The sequence below is a fragment of the Pelodiscus sinensis genome, chromosome 5, assembly GCF_049634645.1.
Source record: "Pelodiscus sinensis isolate JC-2024 chromosome 5, ASM4963464v1, whole genome shotgun sequence".
In the NCBI taxonomy this organism is placed as follows: Eukaryota; Metazoa; Chordata; order Testudines; family Trionychidae; genus Pelodiscus; species Pelodiscus sinensis.
The window spans coordinates 14807191-14824866 of record NC_134715.1 but is presented as its reverse complement, the minus strand read 5'-3'; the positions used below and the strand labels follow the sequence as shown (position 1 = coordinate 14824866).

The 17676-nt window shown below is 41.5% G+C and overlaps 1 protein-coding gene across 1 annotated transcript in view; it reads right to left on the bottom strand.

Moving 5' to 3' along the window:
• Positions 1–17676, bottom strand: part of PKD2 (polycystin 2, transient receptor potential cation channel) — a 50691-nt gene that overhangs the window by 29882 nt on the left and 3133 nt on the right. The window contains exons 2-6 of the mRNA XM_075929562.1: positions 16506–16616; positions 9933–10066; positions 6413–6663; positions 3469–3693; positions 755–983 (exon numbers count right to left, since the gene is read on the bottom strand). Coding sequence (XP_075785677.1) covers positions 755–983; positions 3469–3693; positions 6413–6663; positions 9933–10066; positions 16506–16616 — 950 coding nt within the window. The remainder of the gene's footprint in view (positions 1–754; positions 984–3468; positions 3694–6412; positions 6664–9932; positions 10067–16505; positions 16617–17676) is intronic.

Here is a 17676-nt window from a genome sequence, read left to right as displayed (position 1 = left end):
TATTTTAATGGATGGGCTGGATAATGGTTTCAGAAGTGAACTTTACTGGGATTGGAAAATGTGAAATGGCAGAAGGAAGGAAAAGAAAAGAAAAAAAAGAAATTCCTTGTATGGATTTATTCTCTGTGTTACAGACAGAATATTAAGTCAGAGAAGTTAAAGTGACTTGCCAAAGATTAGAGAGCAGTGAAACAGTCTAGTATAAAAATGAAGACACTGCTAGCTTCTGATTATGTCTCTCTCTATTATTTCAATCATTACAGTATTGGTAAATGTATGTCTATAAGTGTCGGGGTGGGCAAAATCAACCCCAGGGGCCAAATCTGGCCCGCCAAGCATTTCTCTCCAGCCTGTGCAGCTGATTAGCAGAGCGTGCATACTTGCAGCCAGCAGCGTGTGTTCAGCTGCCCCTCCCCCATCTCCTTTGACCTGCAGCCCAGCTGCTTCCAGGATTATCCTGCTAGCTGAACAGAGCAGGGGGACATGAGGTGCTGAAGTCAGGTTGTCCCTCTGCCTCTGTACCCCGTCTCTGCATAGCAGGGGTTGGAGAGAGGGAGACTCACACTGAATAGTATCTTCTGCCATGAGAAGTCTTACTGCAGTCATGTAATTAGAATGTTGTCCCTTTCAACACACACTTGTTGCCTGTACTCATGCTACTAGTGCTGAGCGCATTCAACTCTTCCAGAACACCTTTTAAATTAAAGCAGTACTAGAATACTGTAAATATTTAAATCCATAAGCCAATACTCACCATAATGATGAGAATATCAAGACAATTCCAGAGACTCCTGAAATAATGCAGTTTATGAATATGTATTTCCAAGATCTCTTCTACTATATAATAAAGCATGAAGAGACAAAAGGCCATTTCACAGGCTGCCAGGAAGAAATCAAAAGTAGAAATGTAGTGGGTAAGCTTCACTGGCTGAAATTGCCAAGAAGTAATGAGACCTCCAGTTGCTGGAAACTCCACCAATAACCTGCATTTTAAAAAGAAAAAAAATTGTTTGAAACAAAAAGGAAATTACCTCACAAACAGGGAGTTTTACAAACATCTAGCAGTAACAAACTTTTTCACGGGCTTTAATTTTTAAAAATGTTACAGTTAAACTAAATGAGGACGAACACTTAGAAATTCCTTTTCTCAGATTTTAAGGTGCACTCAAGTCACACACACACACACACACAGCATTGTGTAAGGCCAGGTAGTATGTATACAAATTAGGACTGTTGATTAATTGCAGTTAACTCATACAAGTAATTAAAAAAATGAATCATGATTAATCTGTTTTAATTACGGTGTTAAACAACAGAACACTACTTTAAATTTACTATGTATTTTTGGCTGGTTTTTTACATTTTCAAATACAGGCAGTCCCCGACTTACGCGGATCCGACTTATGTCGGATCCGCACTTACAAACGGGGCTCTCTCGCCCCGGAGGTCAAGGTGGCGGATTGCTACCTGCGAGCTCCGGGGCGAGAAAGCCCTGTTCGTAAGCTGCTCCGGTGCCCCTGGTCTGCTGGAGACAGTCTCCAGCAGACCAGGGGCACCGGGCGGGTTCCCACGCTTCTGAGGCTTTGCCAGAGCAAAGCCTCAGAAGCGCGGGAACCCGCCGCGGCTGCAGCTTCAGTCCCGGTGCCTGTGGTCTGCTGGGGACGGTCCCCAGCAGACCACAGGCACCGGGACTGAAGCGGCAGCCGTGGCGGGGTCCCGCACCTCTGAGGCTTTGCCAGAGCAAAGCCTCAGAGGCGCGGCACCCCGCTGCGGCTCTGCTCCCCGTGTCCCTGATCTGCTGGGGGGGGGGGCGCAGCTAGTGTGCCCCCCCCCCCCCCAGCAGACCAGGCTTTTGTTTTGGACCCTGGGGCAGAGCAGCTGGGGCGCTGCCGATTGGTCCTGCAGCGCCCACTCTGGGCACTACTGGACCAACCCGGCAGCACCCCAGCTGCTCTGCCCCAGGCGTCCCCAAGTCAGCTTCTGCTGAAACTGACCAGCGCTGACTACAGGAAGCCCCAGGCAGAGTTGCTCTGCCCCGGGCTTCCTGGAATCAGCTGCTGATCAGTTTCAGCAGCAGCTGACTTGGGGACGCCTGGGGTTCTTAAGTTGATTCTGTATGTAAGTCAGAACTGGCGGTCAGTTTCAGCAGCGGCTAAATCTGGACGCCAGTTCCGACTTACATACAGATTCAACTTAAGAACAAACCTACAGTCCCTATCTTGTACGTAACCCGGGGACTGCCTGTATATTGATTTCAATTACAACATTGACTAAAAAGTGTGCAGTTCTCACTTTATATTTTTTATTACAAATACTATAACAATTACAAAAGAAACTATTTCTTGTGTTTTATGGAGCAATTTGTAATACAAAAAGTTTATTCTTTTATACTTTGTATTCTGTTGTAATTGAAATCAATATATTAAAAAATATGGCATTTATTTAAACAGCCCAAATAATTGTGCAATTAATTTTTAATCACACAATTAATCATGATTTGGTTATCACTTGACAGCCCTCATACAAATTCCTAATTGCGTATCCAATCTGCGTATGCTTTAAATGTTAGTTCCTATTGTCTGCACCTTTTGTATCAGGAATTGAAACTGATTTGTCTAGTTTCACTGTCCAGGCAAAATATAATACAAAAAACCCCTTCTGGCAATTTAAAATAAATGTTGGCCTTTTCTTAATTGTAGGCGCTGTTACTAATACACGTAAGGAATTTTTTTTTTTTTTGCATGTGACTATTAAGGTTCAACAGCATCCCTTTGGAACAGAGTCATGGATTTCATACCATTTTGGTAATTGCAGCAGAATTTAAAACAAATATTGGGATTTTTTTAAAGTCACAAAAAAAACCCTAATGTTTACAAACTAGTTATATCATGCATCTGACAGAATAAATAAAGCTACATTGTTCATTAACTCATCTAGGATAAATCATCCCCAACATCAAAAAGATGCTCTCATAATCCTACCCAGGCTCTACTTCCTCCAGCTAACCTCTTTCAAATGTACTAAGTTATCCTAGTAGTGATAGCGGACAGAAATTCTGAACACAATGAAAAATGCATACTTTCTTCTTGAACAGGATTTACTAGGAAAAAAAACTTTAGTCAAATATTTTTAATTTCAAAATTGTCAATCAGAAGGAAAAAGTATACAAGAGAAAGGAGGCAAGTCTCTATGAAGTCAGTGGGCAGGATACTTAGTTGTTTTTCCAAGGGACTACCTAAGGGCAGTAGATGTTAATTCCAAAAGCTATCCAAATGTAATCTTTGGGATGGAAATTGTTATAATACAAATAACTCCTCCTTTTGCTGAAGAGTTCCTAAAGGACTTCACTACACAGTAACATTCAGTGCATATTAATTCCCATTATACAAAATAAAGCAAATCCCATATCTACTGTTTGTGCAATTTCATTTGAGAGAGCAGAAATACTATCCAAAGTTCTACAAATACCTGACAATACAGAATAGATTGATGTTCGCATTATATACAGAGAAATCAATAAAGGTGGCCCTTGTTCCTCTATCCAGCCACAAGTGTTTCTTAAGGTTAGCAATCTGTGCTGCAGTCGCCTCTCTGCTTCTTGACAGATCCTGATAGTAACCAGCCCCACTGTATGAGGCAATCAGCCCCCAATGGCTGCTCCCATTCAAATCTTGTTCACTGGTGTAAATCCAACTAGTTTAAAATTCCAAGAGAGAGAATATGTTATTATTTTCATATATAACATCGCATATATGCTGTTATATAATTATATCATTTAAAAGTATAGCTATTGGGATTTTTAAGACCTACTAAGAAAAAAGTTGCTTAATAAAGTTGCACTATGAAGTTGCTTAATATTAACAGACAAAATTAACAGATAATGACAAGTCACAGTAAATCAACTAAGTCTTGACAACAGATTATTTTCAATTGACACAGGGAGTTAGTATAATAGAAGATTAGGGTTCAACTAGCCTGAGATCTCTTCCAACTCCCCTGCTCAAAGCAGGACCAACCCCAAACAAAATCTCAGTCAGGGTGTTGTCAAGAATGGCTGTAAAAATCTCTAAGGATGGAGTTTCCACTACTTCCCTAAGTAACCCATTCCAGTATTTCAACACCCTCCTATCTTGTATTCCAGGTCCTTTTCTGCAGAAATGCCACTTGCTAATTGGTCCTCAGTCTGCAGCAGTGCATGGGATTCTTCTGTCCTAAGTGCAGTGTCTGCACTTGTCTTTGCTGAAGCTCAGATTTCTTTTGGCCCAATCCTCCAATTTGTCTCTGTCACTTTGGATCCCATCCCTACACTCCAGCATATCCATTCATGGAGAATAGGTCAATCAATAGCTGTTAGCCAGGATGGATAGGGATGGTGTGCCTCACCTCTCTGTCAGAAGCTGAGAATGGATGATAGGGAGTGGATCACTTGATGATTACCTGTTCTGTTCATTCTCTCTGGGGCACCACGCATTGGTCACTGTCAGAAGACAGGATACTGGGCTAGATGGACTTTTGGTCTGACCCACTATGGCCATTCCTGTGTTATTACTTCTCCCTCAAGTTTAGTGTCATCTACAGTCATGCTGAGGGTGCAATCCATCCCAGCATCTAGATTATTAATCAAGATGTTGAACAAAACTGGCCCCCTAACCAATCCCTGGCTCACTCTGCTTGATTCAGGCTGCCAATTAGACATCGACCCATTGATCACTTTCTGCTGAGCTTGACAATCTGGTCACCTCTTTATTTACCTTATAATCCATTCATTCATTCTTTAACTTGCTGGAAAGAATACTGTGGGAGACTATCAAAAGCTTAGGTTAAGTCAGGTATATCACATCCACCACTTTCCCCATATCCACAGAGCCAGTTATCTAATCATAGAAGGCAATCGGATTGGTCAGGTATAACTTGATCTTGATGAATCCATGTTGACTGTTCATGATCAACTTCCTCTACTCCAAGTGTTTCAAACTGGATTCTTTTAGGTCCTGCTCCATGATTCTTTCAGGGATTGAGCGAGGTTGACCAGTCTGTAGTTCTCTGGATTCTCATTTTTTTTCCCAAAAGATGGACATTTGCCTTTTTCCAACTGGACAGGATCTCCCCCAGTTGCCATAAAGTTTCAAAGATAACGGCCAATGGCTCTGCAATCACATCAGCCAACTCTCTCAGCACCCTCAGATTCACTGCATCAGGCCCCATGCACTTGTGCATGTCTAAGCTTTTCTAAACAGTTCTTTACTTGTTCTTTCACTAAGGGCTACCCACCTCTTCCCCATATTGTGCTGCCCAGTGCAGCAGTTTGGGAGCTGGCCTTATCTGTAAACAATAAGGTAAAAAAGTATTGAGTACTTCAGCTTTTTCCACATCCTCTGTCATAGGTTGACTCCTCCATTCAATAAGGGTCCCACATTTCCCCAGACCTTCTTGTTAACATACCTGTAGAACCTTTCTTGTTATCCTTCGCATCCTTTGTTAGCTGCAACTCCAACTGTGCTTTGTCCTTCTGGATTATACCCCTACACGCTCAAGCAATAGTTTTATACTCCTCCCTAGTCATCTGTCCCTGTTTTCACTTCTTGTAAGCTTCTTTTTTGTGTTTAAGCTCCCAGAAAAATCTCTCTGCTAAGCCAATTGGGTCGCCTACCATATTTGAAATTCTTTCTGCACATTGGGATGGCTTATTCCTGTGTCCTCAATAAAGGCCTCTTTAAAATACTGCCAGCTCTCCTGGATTCCTTTCCCCCTCATATTAACCTCCCAGGATATTGTTGTATTTTTGCTTAATGAAACAAAAAGCATGCATACACTGCTTGTATTTTGTACAAATAATTTCTGCACAAAATACATTACAAATTAGCCTTCATAAAGCCTTTGTCACCTTGACAGAGGTGATGTCTACACTGCAGGCTTCTTGTGCAAGAACTTTTTGCACAAGAGTTCTTGCACAAAAGTTCTTGCACAAGAGCGCATCCACACTCCCATGTGCTTTTGCGCAAGAGATGTGCTTTTGCACAAGAGTGTCCGTGGCAGTGTGGATGCTCTCTTGTGCAAGAAAGCTCTGATGGCCATTTTAACCATAGGGGTTTCTTGCGCAAGAAACCCCTGTTGCCCAACCACACTAGCCTTTTTGCGCAAGAGCTCTTGCGCAAAAAGGCTTATTCCTCATGGGGAGAGGAATAACTCTTGCGCAAAAAGCCCTGTATTCTTACACTTTACTGTACTTTTTCTTGCACAAGAACGGGCTTGTAATGTGGACGCTCCGCAAGTTCTTGCGCAAGAAGCCTGCAGTGTAGACATGGCCAAATAGTATACAGCTTTTGGCAAATACCACTGAAGAATCAGTTAAAAACCATCCACAAAATTGTAGAATGAACACAAGTCTATGAGAATGAGGAGAAATACATACGCTGTTCCATTTTGGAGCCCAAAAGGATCAGTATCTTCATTAGCAACAGAATAAACATCATAGCACTCTTTAATTTCATCTTTTAAATCCTCAGGTATTGAGCATGACCCATTTTTTACTTTCAGCTGCCGAATACGAGGCACCCCCAAAAGCAGGTTCTCATAATAAATGAAACTTCTGTTTTCTGTCGTGGTTTTATTGTTGTACCACATCTCCCAGTACAAACCATCCAGCAAAGGGCCTTCTGTGAACTAAGGAAAAAGAATTTTAGGGATGCTAATTTCTCTCTAAACCAACACTTGACATTTTTACACACATCCACTCCTGCCGAGGATGTATTTTACATGTTGATTGGCAGGGGGGCAGGGATGGGAAAGCCCGGCGATTCATGGGACTGATCAAGCAAGCTGTGAGCCAGCTCTGCCTGGCATAGGGAGAAGACGGCTCCTACACTGCAGGGAAACGCTCCCTGCAGGCTGTCAGCTCACAGGGCCATTGACAAACAGGATTATGGATTCTCTTCAACACAGAGTAGATTAGGGATAGTTGCTTTTATTAATTTCTCTACATCACTACTATTACAGGGCTAATGCTGCCAAATACTGGTTACACAGCTACTGCCAAGTGACACATCAATAAGCACAGGCAAAGCAATGCATAAAAGAGTAACAGGCACTTGTAAATGCTTACATCCCGTCAGTCTGCGGGAAGTCCCATTCCTGTCCCCACGCACCAGGGTGACGCGACTCCAGCTGAGGGAAATCCGGGCATGCTCGAGGTTGGGGTCCCAGGTGAAACTCACCAGGGGCAGGACTCCCAATGATCTTATACCTTAGCTGTTTACTGAGTGTGCATGCACTGGCTCAATGCCACTCTCAACATTCCCATGGAGCTGAGAACCGAGGTCATGTTATTTATCCCATACTCAGTTCTCAGCTAGGAAGCATAGGGCTGCAGCTGATGATTTTGCCAGCAGGATTTATGGCTGGCCTAGAAGAATAGAAATGTAACCCTTGCAGGCCTACATATGGCCTACACTACACAAAGGCACTATCCCCAGTTGCTCCCATTGGCCAGGAATCATCAGCCAATGGGAGCAGTAGAAGGGCAGTGTCTGCAGGGAGTGCTTTCCTGCAGCATACAGAGCCACACAAAGATACCTTTGCCCACGAGGAGTTGCGCCAGGTAGGCGCCCAATCTCCTGCCCTCTTCCACCTAGACCCTGTACTCCCACCCCTAGCTTACTGCTGTACCCTCCCAGAGTCTGCACCCCACACCTGCACCTCACCTTCCACCCAGACCTTGCATCCTCACCCCATTTCTGCAGCCTACCTCCTGCCCAGACTTTGCACCCCACCCTGTTCCTACACCCTCTGTTCCAGACTCTACACCCAAGCCCACTCCTGCACCTATCCTCCCTTCCAGACCCTGCACCTTCAACCCCAGCTTCCTCCTGAAACCTACCGCCAGCCCAGATTCTGCATCCCCAATCCACTCCCTAGCAGCCTCCTCCTGTACACTGAACCCCTCATTTTTATCCCCACCCCAGAACCTAGGGGGGCACAAAATTCACAACTCCAGGCCCCCAGAAGAGTTAATCCAACTCTGAGCCTCAGCAGTGCTCCCTCACCCTTGGGCTGGAGCTTGAGGGAAGTGAGGGGTATGCCTTTTACATCTGCTTCTCAGTTGGGGAGCATATCTTTGAGGAGGTCAGGTCAGAGAGGCTGTGGTTTTTCATTTTTTTGCTTTTCACTTGTGTCTGGCCCCAGACTGATTTTTCTGTGAAGGCTCCCCACCCCTGGACTAGAGCAAGGAATAATGAAGGATTCTGAGTTCTTTTAAAAATGGAGAGATCCTCTGTGGCCATGTCTGCACTAGGAAAATATTCCCAATAAATCTGCCATGAATTCAGCTAGATGCATCTCTCTTCTTCACTCATATTTATGCTCATTGCAGTTGAGTCAATAGAGCACAGATTTTTGTATTAAACATTAAAATAATGTGCCTGGTTGAGTTACAAAGATGAAAAATATGAAATTTAAAATACATGAATTAAAGTGACTTATGAACAATTATTATTGGGTAAAATTTTCAAAAGTGCCCAAGTATTTTTTCAAAATTGACTTGGTGCCTTTGAAAGTCAATGGGACTTAGAAGTGTAAGTGCAAAAGTCATTTTTGAAAAATATTACCTTAAATCTGTAGATGAGTATGTTTTCCGAGGGATTAGAGGAATAAAATTAGTTTTGGTATATTGAAATTGTTTTAAATATTTTTAGTACGTCACATAGCCACACTATGTATTAATTATTGCATTGTCATGCTTGAGCAGACAGCTACAGCCACCCTCTGCACAATGCAAAGACTATTGTATTGACATGCCAGCCCTGATAATAGTGCAAAAAAAGGGAATGCAAACAAAGGTCCAAATGCTGCAAACAGTTATACATGTAATTAGCTTTAAACACAAAGTACAGTCCAACTCAGGAGTTTAGAAACAACTTTGAACAAACTGTTATGACTGTTCTTTCTGAAGTTTAAAAGTGAACATTGACCTAATATAATTTTGAAACTCTGCAGAAAAAAATGATTTTAATATCTTAATTTACACTAAAACCAGCACAAGAATTGTTTCCTTTCTTTATCTTTAACTTTTCCTTTTTTATAGTTTAACATAGTACTGCATTTGCTTTTTTTTTTTTTCATCTCTGGCACTGCCCTATTGCATGCTTACAGTTCCAGATGAGGTATGTGGCTGTCAGATCAGTTCATAACTGAGCTTCTACTGTAACAATGAAATCAACAAGACTACCATTACTAATTCTTGATGCAGCACATAACAGGAACTTTGCAGGTGTTTTATCAATTAGGTCAGTAGCATACAGATCTGATAGGTAACTGGATTAGTATATGGAAAAATTTAAAACACAACAGTCTTGCAGCACCTTAGAGACTAACAAAACATGTAGATGGTATACCATAAACTTTCGTGAGCACAACCCACTTCTTCAGATGAAATTATTATTAGTATTAGTATATGAAATTAGTATATGAAAACCAGCATTATCTTTCATGATTGAAATCCAGGTTCCAGAAGTGAATCTAACCAAGTATTAACCCAGTGTGACATCTAGATTCCTAAATTCAGCATTTGTATTTGAGTGCCCTCAATAACTGTGGCTCTGTCTACACTACAAAAATTTGCTGGTGTAATATACCAGTAAATCCTTCTAGTGTAGATGCAGCTTATAGTGACAAAAGAATGCTTTTGCTCATATGGCTTATACAAGTTTGCTGAACAAAATAAGTGATAGTAGCAAAGCATTTTTGCTAGAATAAAAGTGTATTTACAAAAAAATTACATTCCCAGGCAACATTACTAAACCAGCAAAGTGTAGCTCATATCTAAGAGATTGTTGGTTATGATGGAAAATTTAAATAATATTTACATATTAAAGTTGAGAGTCCAGAGGAGAAAAAATAACTAATTTACAGTAATAATAAGATTGTTTTCCCTTCACCTTCCAGAAGTCTTCCATGGTGGATAAGGTTTTGAAATTGGTTTTCTCCATTTTCGATAAAGGTGTTTCCAAGAACAGCTGTGACATTACCCTAGTGTAATAGTACATACTGGAACTCACCATCCCATACGTCACTGCAGGAGACATTTTTGGTAGGGGGAGAGAAAAAGATGGAACCAAGTTTAAAATTTCAACAGCATCCAATTGTATTTCATACAGAAGTGCTGACATTCCTAATTACAATAAAACTCAAGACAAGCTTTTCCTCCTCCCTCCAATAATCACTATTAATCACACTGAAGTTGTCTTTTGCTGTGTCTACATGGCAATTAAAAGCCTGTGACTGGCCATAGCTGCTGAACTGGGCTCATAGAGCTAAGGGGCTACTTAACTGAGATGTAGACATTTGAGCTCAGCATATAGCTCAGACTCTAGGATCCCAAGAGATGGAAAGAGTTACAGCCCAAGCCAGCTAGCATGAGCCAGCTGTGGGTGACTAACTGCAGTGTAGACCTACCGTTCGTGTAAAATGAATACAGAAGAAGTGGCAATCAGCTTTAAAATATTTAATGTTAAAACTCTGCTTTCTTGAGATTAGGGATGTTAAATTTAGATTAACTGGCTAATCCAATAGTTGATGCAATTTGCATTGACCATCGGTTAGTTGATAAGCATGCCTCCGCCTTTGAAGTATAGCAATAGCCCCAGGGTTGTTGCTACACTGGAAAGGTGAAAGTGCTGTGGGGAGCATGGGAAAGTCAAGCAGTCCCCTGCTGGCTTTGTGCTCGTCATGGCATTTCAAAGTGGCAGCGCCACATGAAGCCCCAAGTCAGCTGAGGACTCAAACTCCAGCTGATCCCGGGCTCCACGCAGCTCTGCCACTTTGAAGCACCCATTTTGTCTCCTCCCCCTTGCTGCCTCTTTCTGATAGGGGCACCAAGGGGGGGGGGGGGAGCGACTAGTCTGTCAACTCAGACTCAGACTTTAAGGTCAGAAGGGACCATTATGATCATCTAGTCTGACCCCCTGCACAGTGCAGGCCACAGAATCTCACCCACCCCTCCTAGAATAATCCTTTCACCTATATCTCAGATATTGAACCTTCAAATACTTTGAAGACCCCAAGATGAAGAGAATCCTCCAGCTGTGATCTGTACCCCAGGGCCTCTGCCAATCTACCCTGGAGGAAAATTCCTTCCCGACCCCAAATATGGCAATCAGCTAAACCCTGAGCATGTGGGCAAGACTCACCAGCCAGGCACCCAGAAAGTTCTCTATAGTAACTCCTATCATCCCTCCATTGACCTATTTCCCACTGATAATGAATGGTCAATTAGTTACCAAGATCATGTTATCTCATCAAACCATCCCCTTCATAAACCCATCTAGTTTAATCTTGAAGCCAACTAGATCTTTTGCCCCCCACTACTTCCCTTGGAAGGCTATTCCAGAACTTCACTCCTCTAATGGTTAGAAACCTTCGTCTAATCTCAAGTCTAAACTTCCTACTAGCCACCTTATATCCATTTGTTCTTGTGTCTACATTGGTATTAAGCTTAAATAATTCCTCTCCCTCCCTGGTATTTATCCCTCTAATATATATTTGCTTATCGGATAGTAGACTAGTCGTTCACATTCCTACTTGAGATACCTATAACTATAAATAATGAGCTATTTATTATAAACTTTAAAAGATCTTTAGATACCCCTAAATATATATTTAGTTTTTGCTCCGATTGGACTAGTCCTTGGCTGAGAACCATACAGAAAAAGTTATAAGAGGGATGGAAAGAAGACTTTGGTTTCTTTGATGGAGGGGAGGGGGAAGAGTTACTGAGTGCAGGACCGATCCACGGACAAAAGTTGGAGCAGTCCACGGCAGGAGTGGAAATGGATAGGAAGTGGCCCATGGTCTGGAATTTGCCCACTCCTTTTCTTTACGCCTGAGTTTGAATAAAGAATCTAATTACCTTACCCATTACAAAGATAGCTTCCCCAATTATCACCTCTAATATCATTAGCTCACAGACATTTACCTTCCCTCCCCCCCCCCCCCCCGTTCTGAAATTTGATTTGTCGTTTTCATATGTGTTCATTTTTTTTAATTGTATCCTTTGGTATATACAGTTATGACAATTTTCTTCCACTATTTGATCTGAGGAAGTGGGTCTGGCCCACGAAAGCTCATCACCTAATAAACCATCTTGTTAGTCTTTAAAGTGCTACATAGTCCTGTTTTTTTATTCCTTTTCTATAGGCACACTGCGCACGTTAAGTGTAGTAGTAGTAGCAGTAGCAGCAGATGCAACGGTCTCTAACATTCTGCCTATTCATAGAGCATAGTACTGGTGCTGTTTGTAGACATACTGCTTCCCCAATGCACCATTAGAAGCAGACACTGAAAATTATTAAATACCTGATTCAACAATATTTAAACATTTAAAGAAATCCCAATCTTATTCAGCAAACACTTGAGCACATGCTTACTCATACGATTACGTGCTTTGCTGCATAGGAATAGGATTACTCAGACACAAAGTAAGGCATAATTCAATGCCTAAGAGTTCATCAGGGGAGGGTGAAGGAGAAGAGTGACAGACTGGAGAGGAGGAAGTGCAGAGTGGAAGAGAACTGAAGGTTACAAGTGGGAGAAGTTTCTGTGGGAGTGGTTGGAGAAGTGGCCCAGGGAGAGGCTATTATTCTGTGGGGATAAGGACAAGAGCCCTACTAGTGGTTGTTACCTAGGGCCAGAACCCAGAGTAAGTGGGAGGGACCAGGTTCTTCCAACCCTGCCCTCACCCGGTGGGCTGCCACCAAGAAGAAAGTGGAGCCTAGGACCATGGAAGGATTTTCCCCAAGTCAGTGACTTGCCTGTGATGAGAATGGCTCATTAAGTGGGCACCCTTGCCTCTGGGAGAGACAAGAGGTAGTGGGAGAGCTACCATGAGTCTGAGGCATATTAAAAAAACACCAGGAGACATGGGAACCAAGAGGTACAATTAGAGCTCTGCCACAGTATGTATGTGTGTGTGTGTGTGTATGTATATATATATATATATATATATATATATATATATATATATATATATATATATATATATACACACACACACACACACACACACACTATATAATATGCAATATACACAGTTTTAAAAGTTAAAGCCTCCTATAAACAAGTTTAAAGAAGAACATTTTCTTCTACATTTTAATGGTGAATGTATGAATTAATAATACAGCATACCGACTCACACTCAATTTAAAAATACTAGTAACATATGAAATTCTTTCCCACTTTTCTTGTACTAAAAAATGGCCATCTAAATTATGCCAAACAATAACTGCAGGACTCACAACTGTAAAAAAATCAAAAGCAAACTGCTTGAAAAATAAATACAAATGTTTAAAATGTCTTTTTGACATAAAGGACTGTATTTTCAAAATACTGTAATTCCTTTTCCCCGCTTTAAAAACATTAGAGGGGGAAATTGTGCACGAAATATTTGTAGGAAATGTTTTTGCCTGAAGACTATCTAATGTGAGTTTGCATCAAGTTACTCAGCTGACAGATCTATGAACAGTTATGTCTTCTAGAAGTGCTATAACTCTGCAGGAGAATAAAATGTAGATCTACATCAAAGCCTTGTATATCCTGTTTCTTTGTTTTTTAAATAATCAACTGGAATTTTTATCACTTATCTTTACTAGTTCTGAATATTGTTGGGTGACACAATGATAGAAATGCTGGTACTGTGTTTATACTAATTCACCTGACATACTATTGTACTAAAAAGTTAAGGAAAATGCCAAAGAAATCATACTTGCTCTCAAAGCTACAACTTCATATTTTAGTTTAAAATTAATTGGTCTTGAAAATATTAAATTGTGTATTTATTGCCATGCTAAAAATAAGGAGCATACAAAATAAGCCCAGCTTTCCAAAATTATATTAAACTGCAGCAAGTAATTCTTCTGACAGTCAAGGAAAATATTAGTTTCATAACTACCATCAGAAGAAAAAAAAAATCGGGGAATAGATTTTATGTTTAGGCTGGTAAATTTTTATATTTTGCAAAGCTGAAATATGGGGCAGAACAGAGAACCCCACCAGTTTCCCTACACTATGTTTGGACCACTATGGCCACATCTCCACTTACTGGACGATCAATGCTCTGATGATCAATCTTCCAAGGTCCAATTTAGCGGGTCTTGTAAAGACCCACTAAATCGAATGCTGAGGATTCTCCTGTCAGCACCAGTACTCCTACTCCTCGCAAGGAGTAAGGGAAATTGATGAGACTGTTTCTCCCGTTGACCTCCCGCTGTGGGGCCACCTCAGAAAATCAGTACAAGGTACATCAATTCTACCTGGAGTTGTGTATCTTGCATCGATTTTCTTCACTACTGTAGACCAGGCCTAAATAATATGAAAACATACGTATCTGTGTTGGCCATTGCAGAACAATATTACAAATGAAATTAAATTGTTTGAGAGACTTTATAACTTTTTTTTCAAAGTATATTCAGACCTCTAATAATTCCAAGCACTATGTAATACCATAGTTTTTGCTTCTGACAACCTTAGTCAGCTGCCTAAGTATGTGGCAGAAAGGTGTAAAAATCCTTTTTTAAAGTTATTTTGCCTCAATAATGAAGAGGCAATTGGGTCATGGGCAGCAACTGCTGGCTCTGGGCTGGCAGGCCTGGAACTGTCACAGGCACTGTGGCCAAATAGACTCTACCCCTTTAAGGGCTCCGGGGAGGGTTGGGAGGAGAGGAGTTTTCCTGGTTATGACCAGAGGGGCCAGCAGGGCACCCTGGGAAGGGCTGGAGGCCCCCTATTTCAATCAGTCTCACACATACAGAATGGGAAGCGACTGTCTAGGAAGGAGTACTGCAGAAAGGGACCTAGGGGAAAAAGTGGACCACAAGCTAAATATGAGTCAACAGTGTGACACTGTTGCAAAAAAAAGCAAACATGATTCTGGGATGCATTAACAGGTGTGTTGTGAACACGACAAGAGAAGTCATTCTTCCACTCTACTCTGCGCTGATTAGGCCTCAGTTGGAGTATTGTATCCAGTTCTGGGCACCATGTTTCACGAAAGATGTAGAGGAAATTGGAGAAGGTCCAGAGAACAACAAAAAAAAATGATTAAAGGTCTAGAGAACATGACCTACGAGGGAAGACTGAACGAATTGGTTTTGTTTAGTTTGGAAAGGAGAAGACAGAGGGGACATGATAGCAGTTTTCAGGTATCGAAAAGGGTGTCACAAGGAGGAGGGAGAAAAATTGTTCTCCTTAGCCTCTGAGGATAGGGCTTAAACTGCAGCAATGGAGGTTTAGGTTGGACACTAGGAAAAACTTCCTAACTTTCAGGGTAGTGAAACACTGGAATAAGTTGCCTAGAGATGTTGTGGAATCTCCATCTCTGGAGATATTTTAAGAGCAGGTTAGATAGACATCAGGGATGGTCTAGACGGTACTGGGTCCTGCCATGAGGGCAAGGGACTGGATTCGATGACCTCTTGAGGTCCCTTCCAGTTCTAGTGTTCTATGAATCTATGAAATATTTTACTGCTGTTTTAAAAAAAGTCACACCAGTTAACTGGTGGAAGTCACTTAAGCACTTGGATTCAGAGACTATTGAAGTGATAATCTCACTTTCTACACCAGCAGAAGAAGCTACTGCTAATGAAAGAATATTTTCTTCCTTTGAACTAATTCATTCCAAATTAAGAAATTGTTTGGGACCTGATAAAGCAGGAAAACTAGGGTTTTTTCCCCAGATTATGAACAAACAGGAAAATATGAAGGTGAAGACGACCAAGTTAGTTGCAAAAGGAAATATTATAAGTTTCTCATGGTGACCTGACATATATTCTAAAATACAAAAACTAAATTATAATTGCTTGAAATAGTTAAAAGAAAGTTAACAAAAACAAATCTGATTCTAAAAAAATGAATTATGTTTACATTTAAAAAGTGTATATGCTTGTTTTGTTAATGCTTTCTGTTGGGGAAAAAAATCAAAATACATAATGTTGTTGTTGTTTTAGTTAAATAAAACCATGTAAATGTCTGTCTGGTGATGTTCTCCCCTAGTACAGCATGGCAAGAAAATCCTCCAAATATTAATGATTAACTTGGAGATAGTTTACCTCCCAATGACTTCATACATATCTGCTTCAAATATCTGTGGTAAATGAAATAAACAATCATTCATTTTCTGATATAGCTGCTTAAAAATGTATAGTATATACCTCCTAAAAATGAAATCTATGTCTATCTTAGAATCATGAAAAATACGTATTAAGGTTAAAACAACCAACAAGAATGCACTTTTATGTAGAAAACCATGATTAAATCAAATCTTCCTGACTAGAGATTTAAATTAAATCCACCCTGTCAATGGCAAAATTAGAAACAGAATCTAAGTATCCTAAATACCAGCCTCCTAGCCTAACCATTAGAATATCATCTGTGGGTGGAGGGGACCCTCACTGTTCACTTTTGGGTCACAGAACAGACAAGAATATAACTTGGAATGTTAAATAGAAAATGGTACTTACAGACACACAAGACCACAACGAAAATCACATATGTGATCAGTTCTCGTAAAACACTCTTCAGGTATCTCTCTCTGCTCGTGTTTTCTTCCATCAGTCTTGTACCCCACAGACCTTTAGAGAGAATTTTTTTAAAAAAATACACATATGGCATCACCTATTAGTCACATTACTAATGTACTTGAATTAATATATTTTTGTGTGACACAAACCATGAAACAATTTTTGATGCACTTTCTTCTGTAAGATTTTAAACTGAAGAAATACAAGCTTCGTAGAACTACCTTAACTGGATACATAACTGGTTAAACAACAGCAAGAGTAACTATTAATGGAATTGTATCTGAATGGAAGGAGGTCTCAAGTGGGATTCCACAGTGTTATATTCTTGCTCCAGTGTTATTTAACATTTTTATGAATGATCTGGAGGTAAGGACCAAAATCATATGGATCAAATTTGCAATCATATGGATCAACAAGGCTGGGGAGGGGGATGGAAGATTTCAAATACTTTGAAAGATAGAACTTACGTTCAAAGGGATCTTGAAAAATTGGGCTATGGACAACAACATGATTTTCAACAAAGACAAATTTAAAATGCTACTAAGGGGTTGTGCCCCCTGCTCACTATGCTCGCCAACCCCCCTCTCCGGGGTGTAGGAAGCTCCGGCTCTCCCACCAGCCACCGGGGAGGTCCAGGCTGAGGCACCCGACCCCACTGAGGTCCTGCTAGCCCTGACTCTCCCTCCACCACCCCAACCGCTGGGGGGTTGGGTGAGGGCGAGGCTGGCCGGACTCTCTCCCTCCAGCTGCCAGGGGGCTGGGCTGAGGAGTGAGGCTCCTGCTCCCCCCTGCAAGGAGGGAGGGTGCACAGCTCCTGGTCCCCCACCGCCCCCAAAAGGAAGGAGACCTGATGGCTCCAGTCCCTCCTCACAACAAGGGGGGAGGCCTTGGGCCTCCAGTCCCCACCCCCTCAGCCACTAGGGTTGCCAGGTGTCTGGATTTCTACCAGGCAGTCCTATATTTGCGCCCTCTGACCAGTAGAAAAATTCAGAAAATACCAGACATGTGCAATGTCCAGTATTTTCTGAATTTCCGGCTGGGCACCGGATGGAAGCCTGGCGGGGGAGCCACCGGGAGTCGGGGCCGCAAATGATGCTGGGAGCCCTGTGGT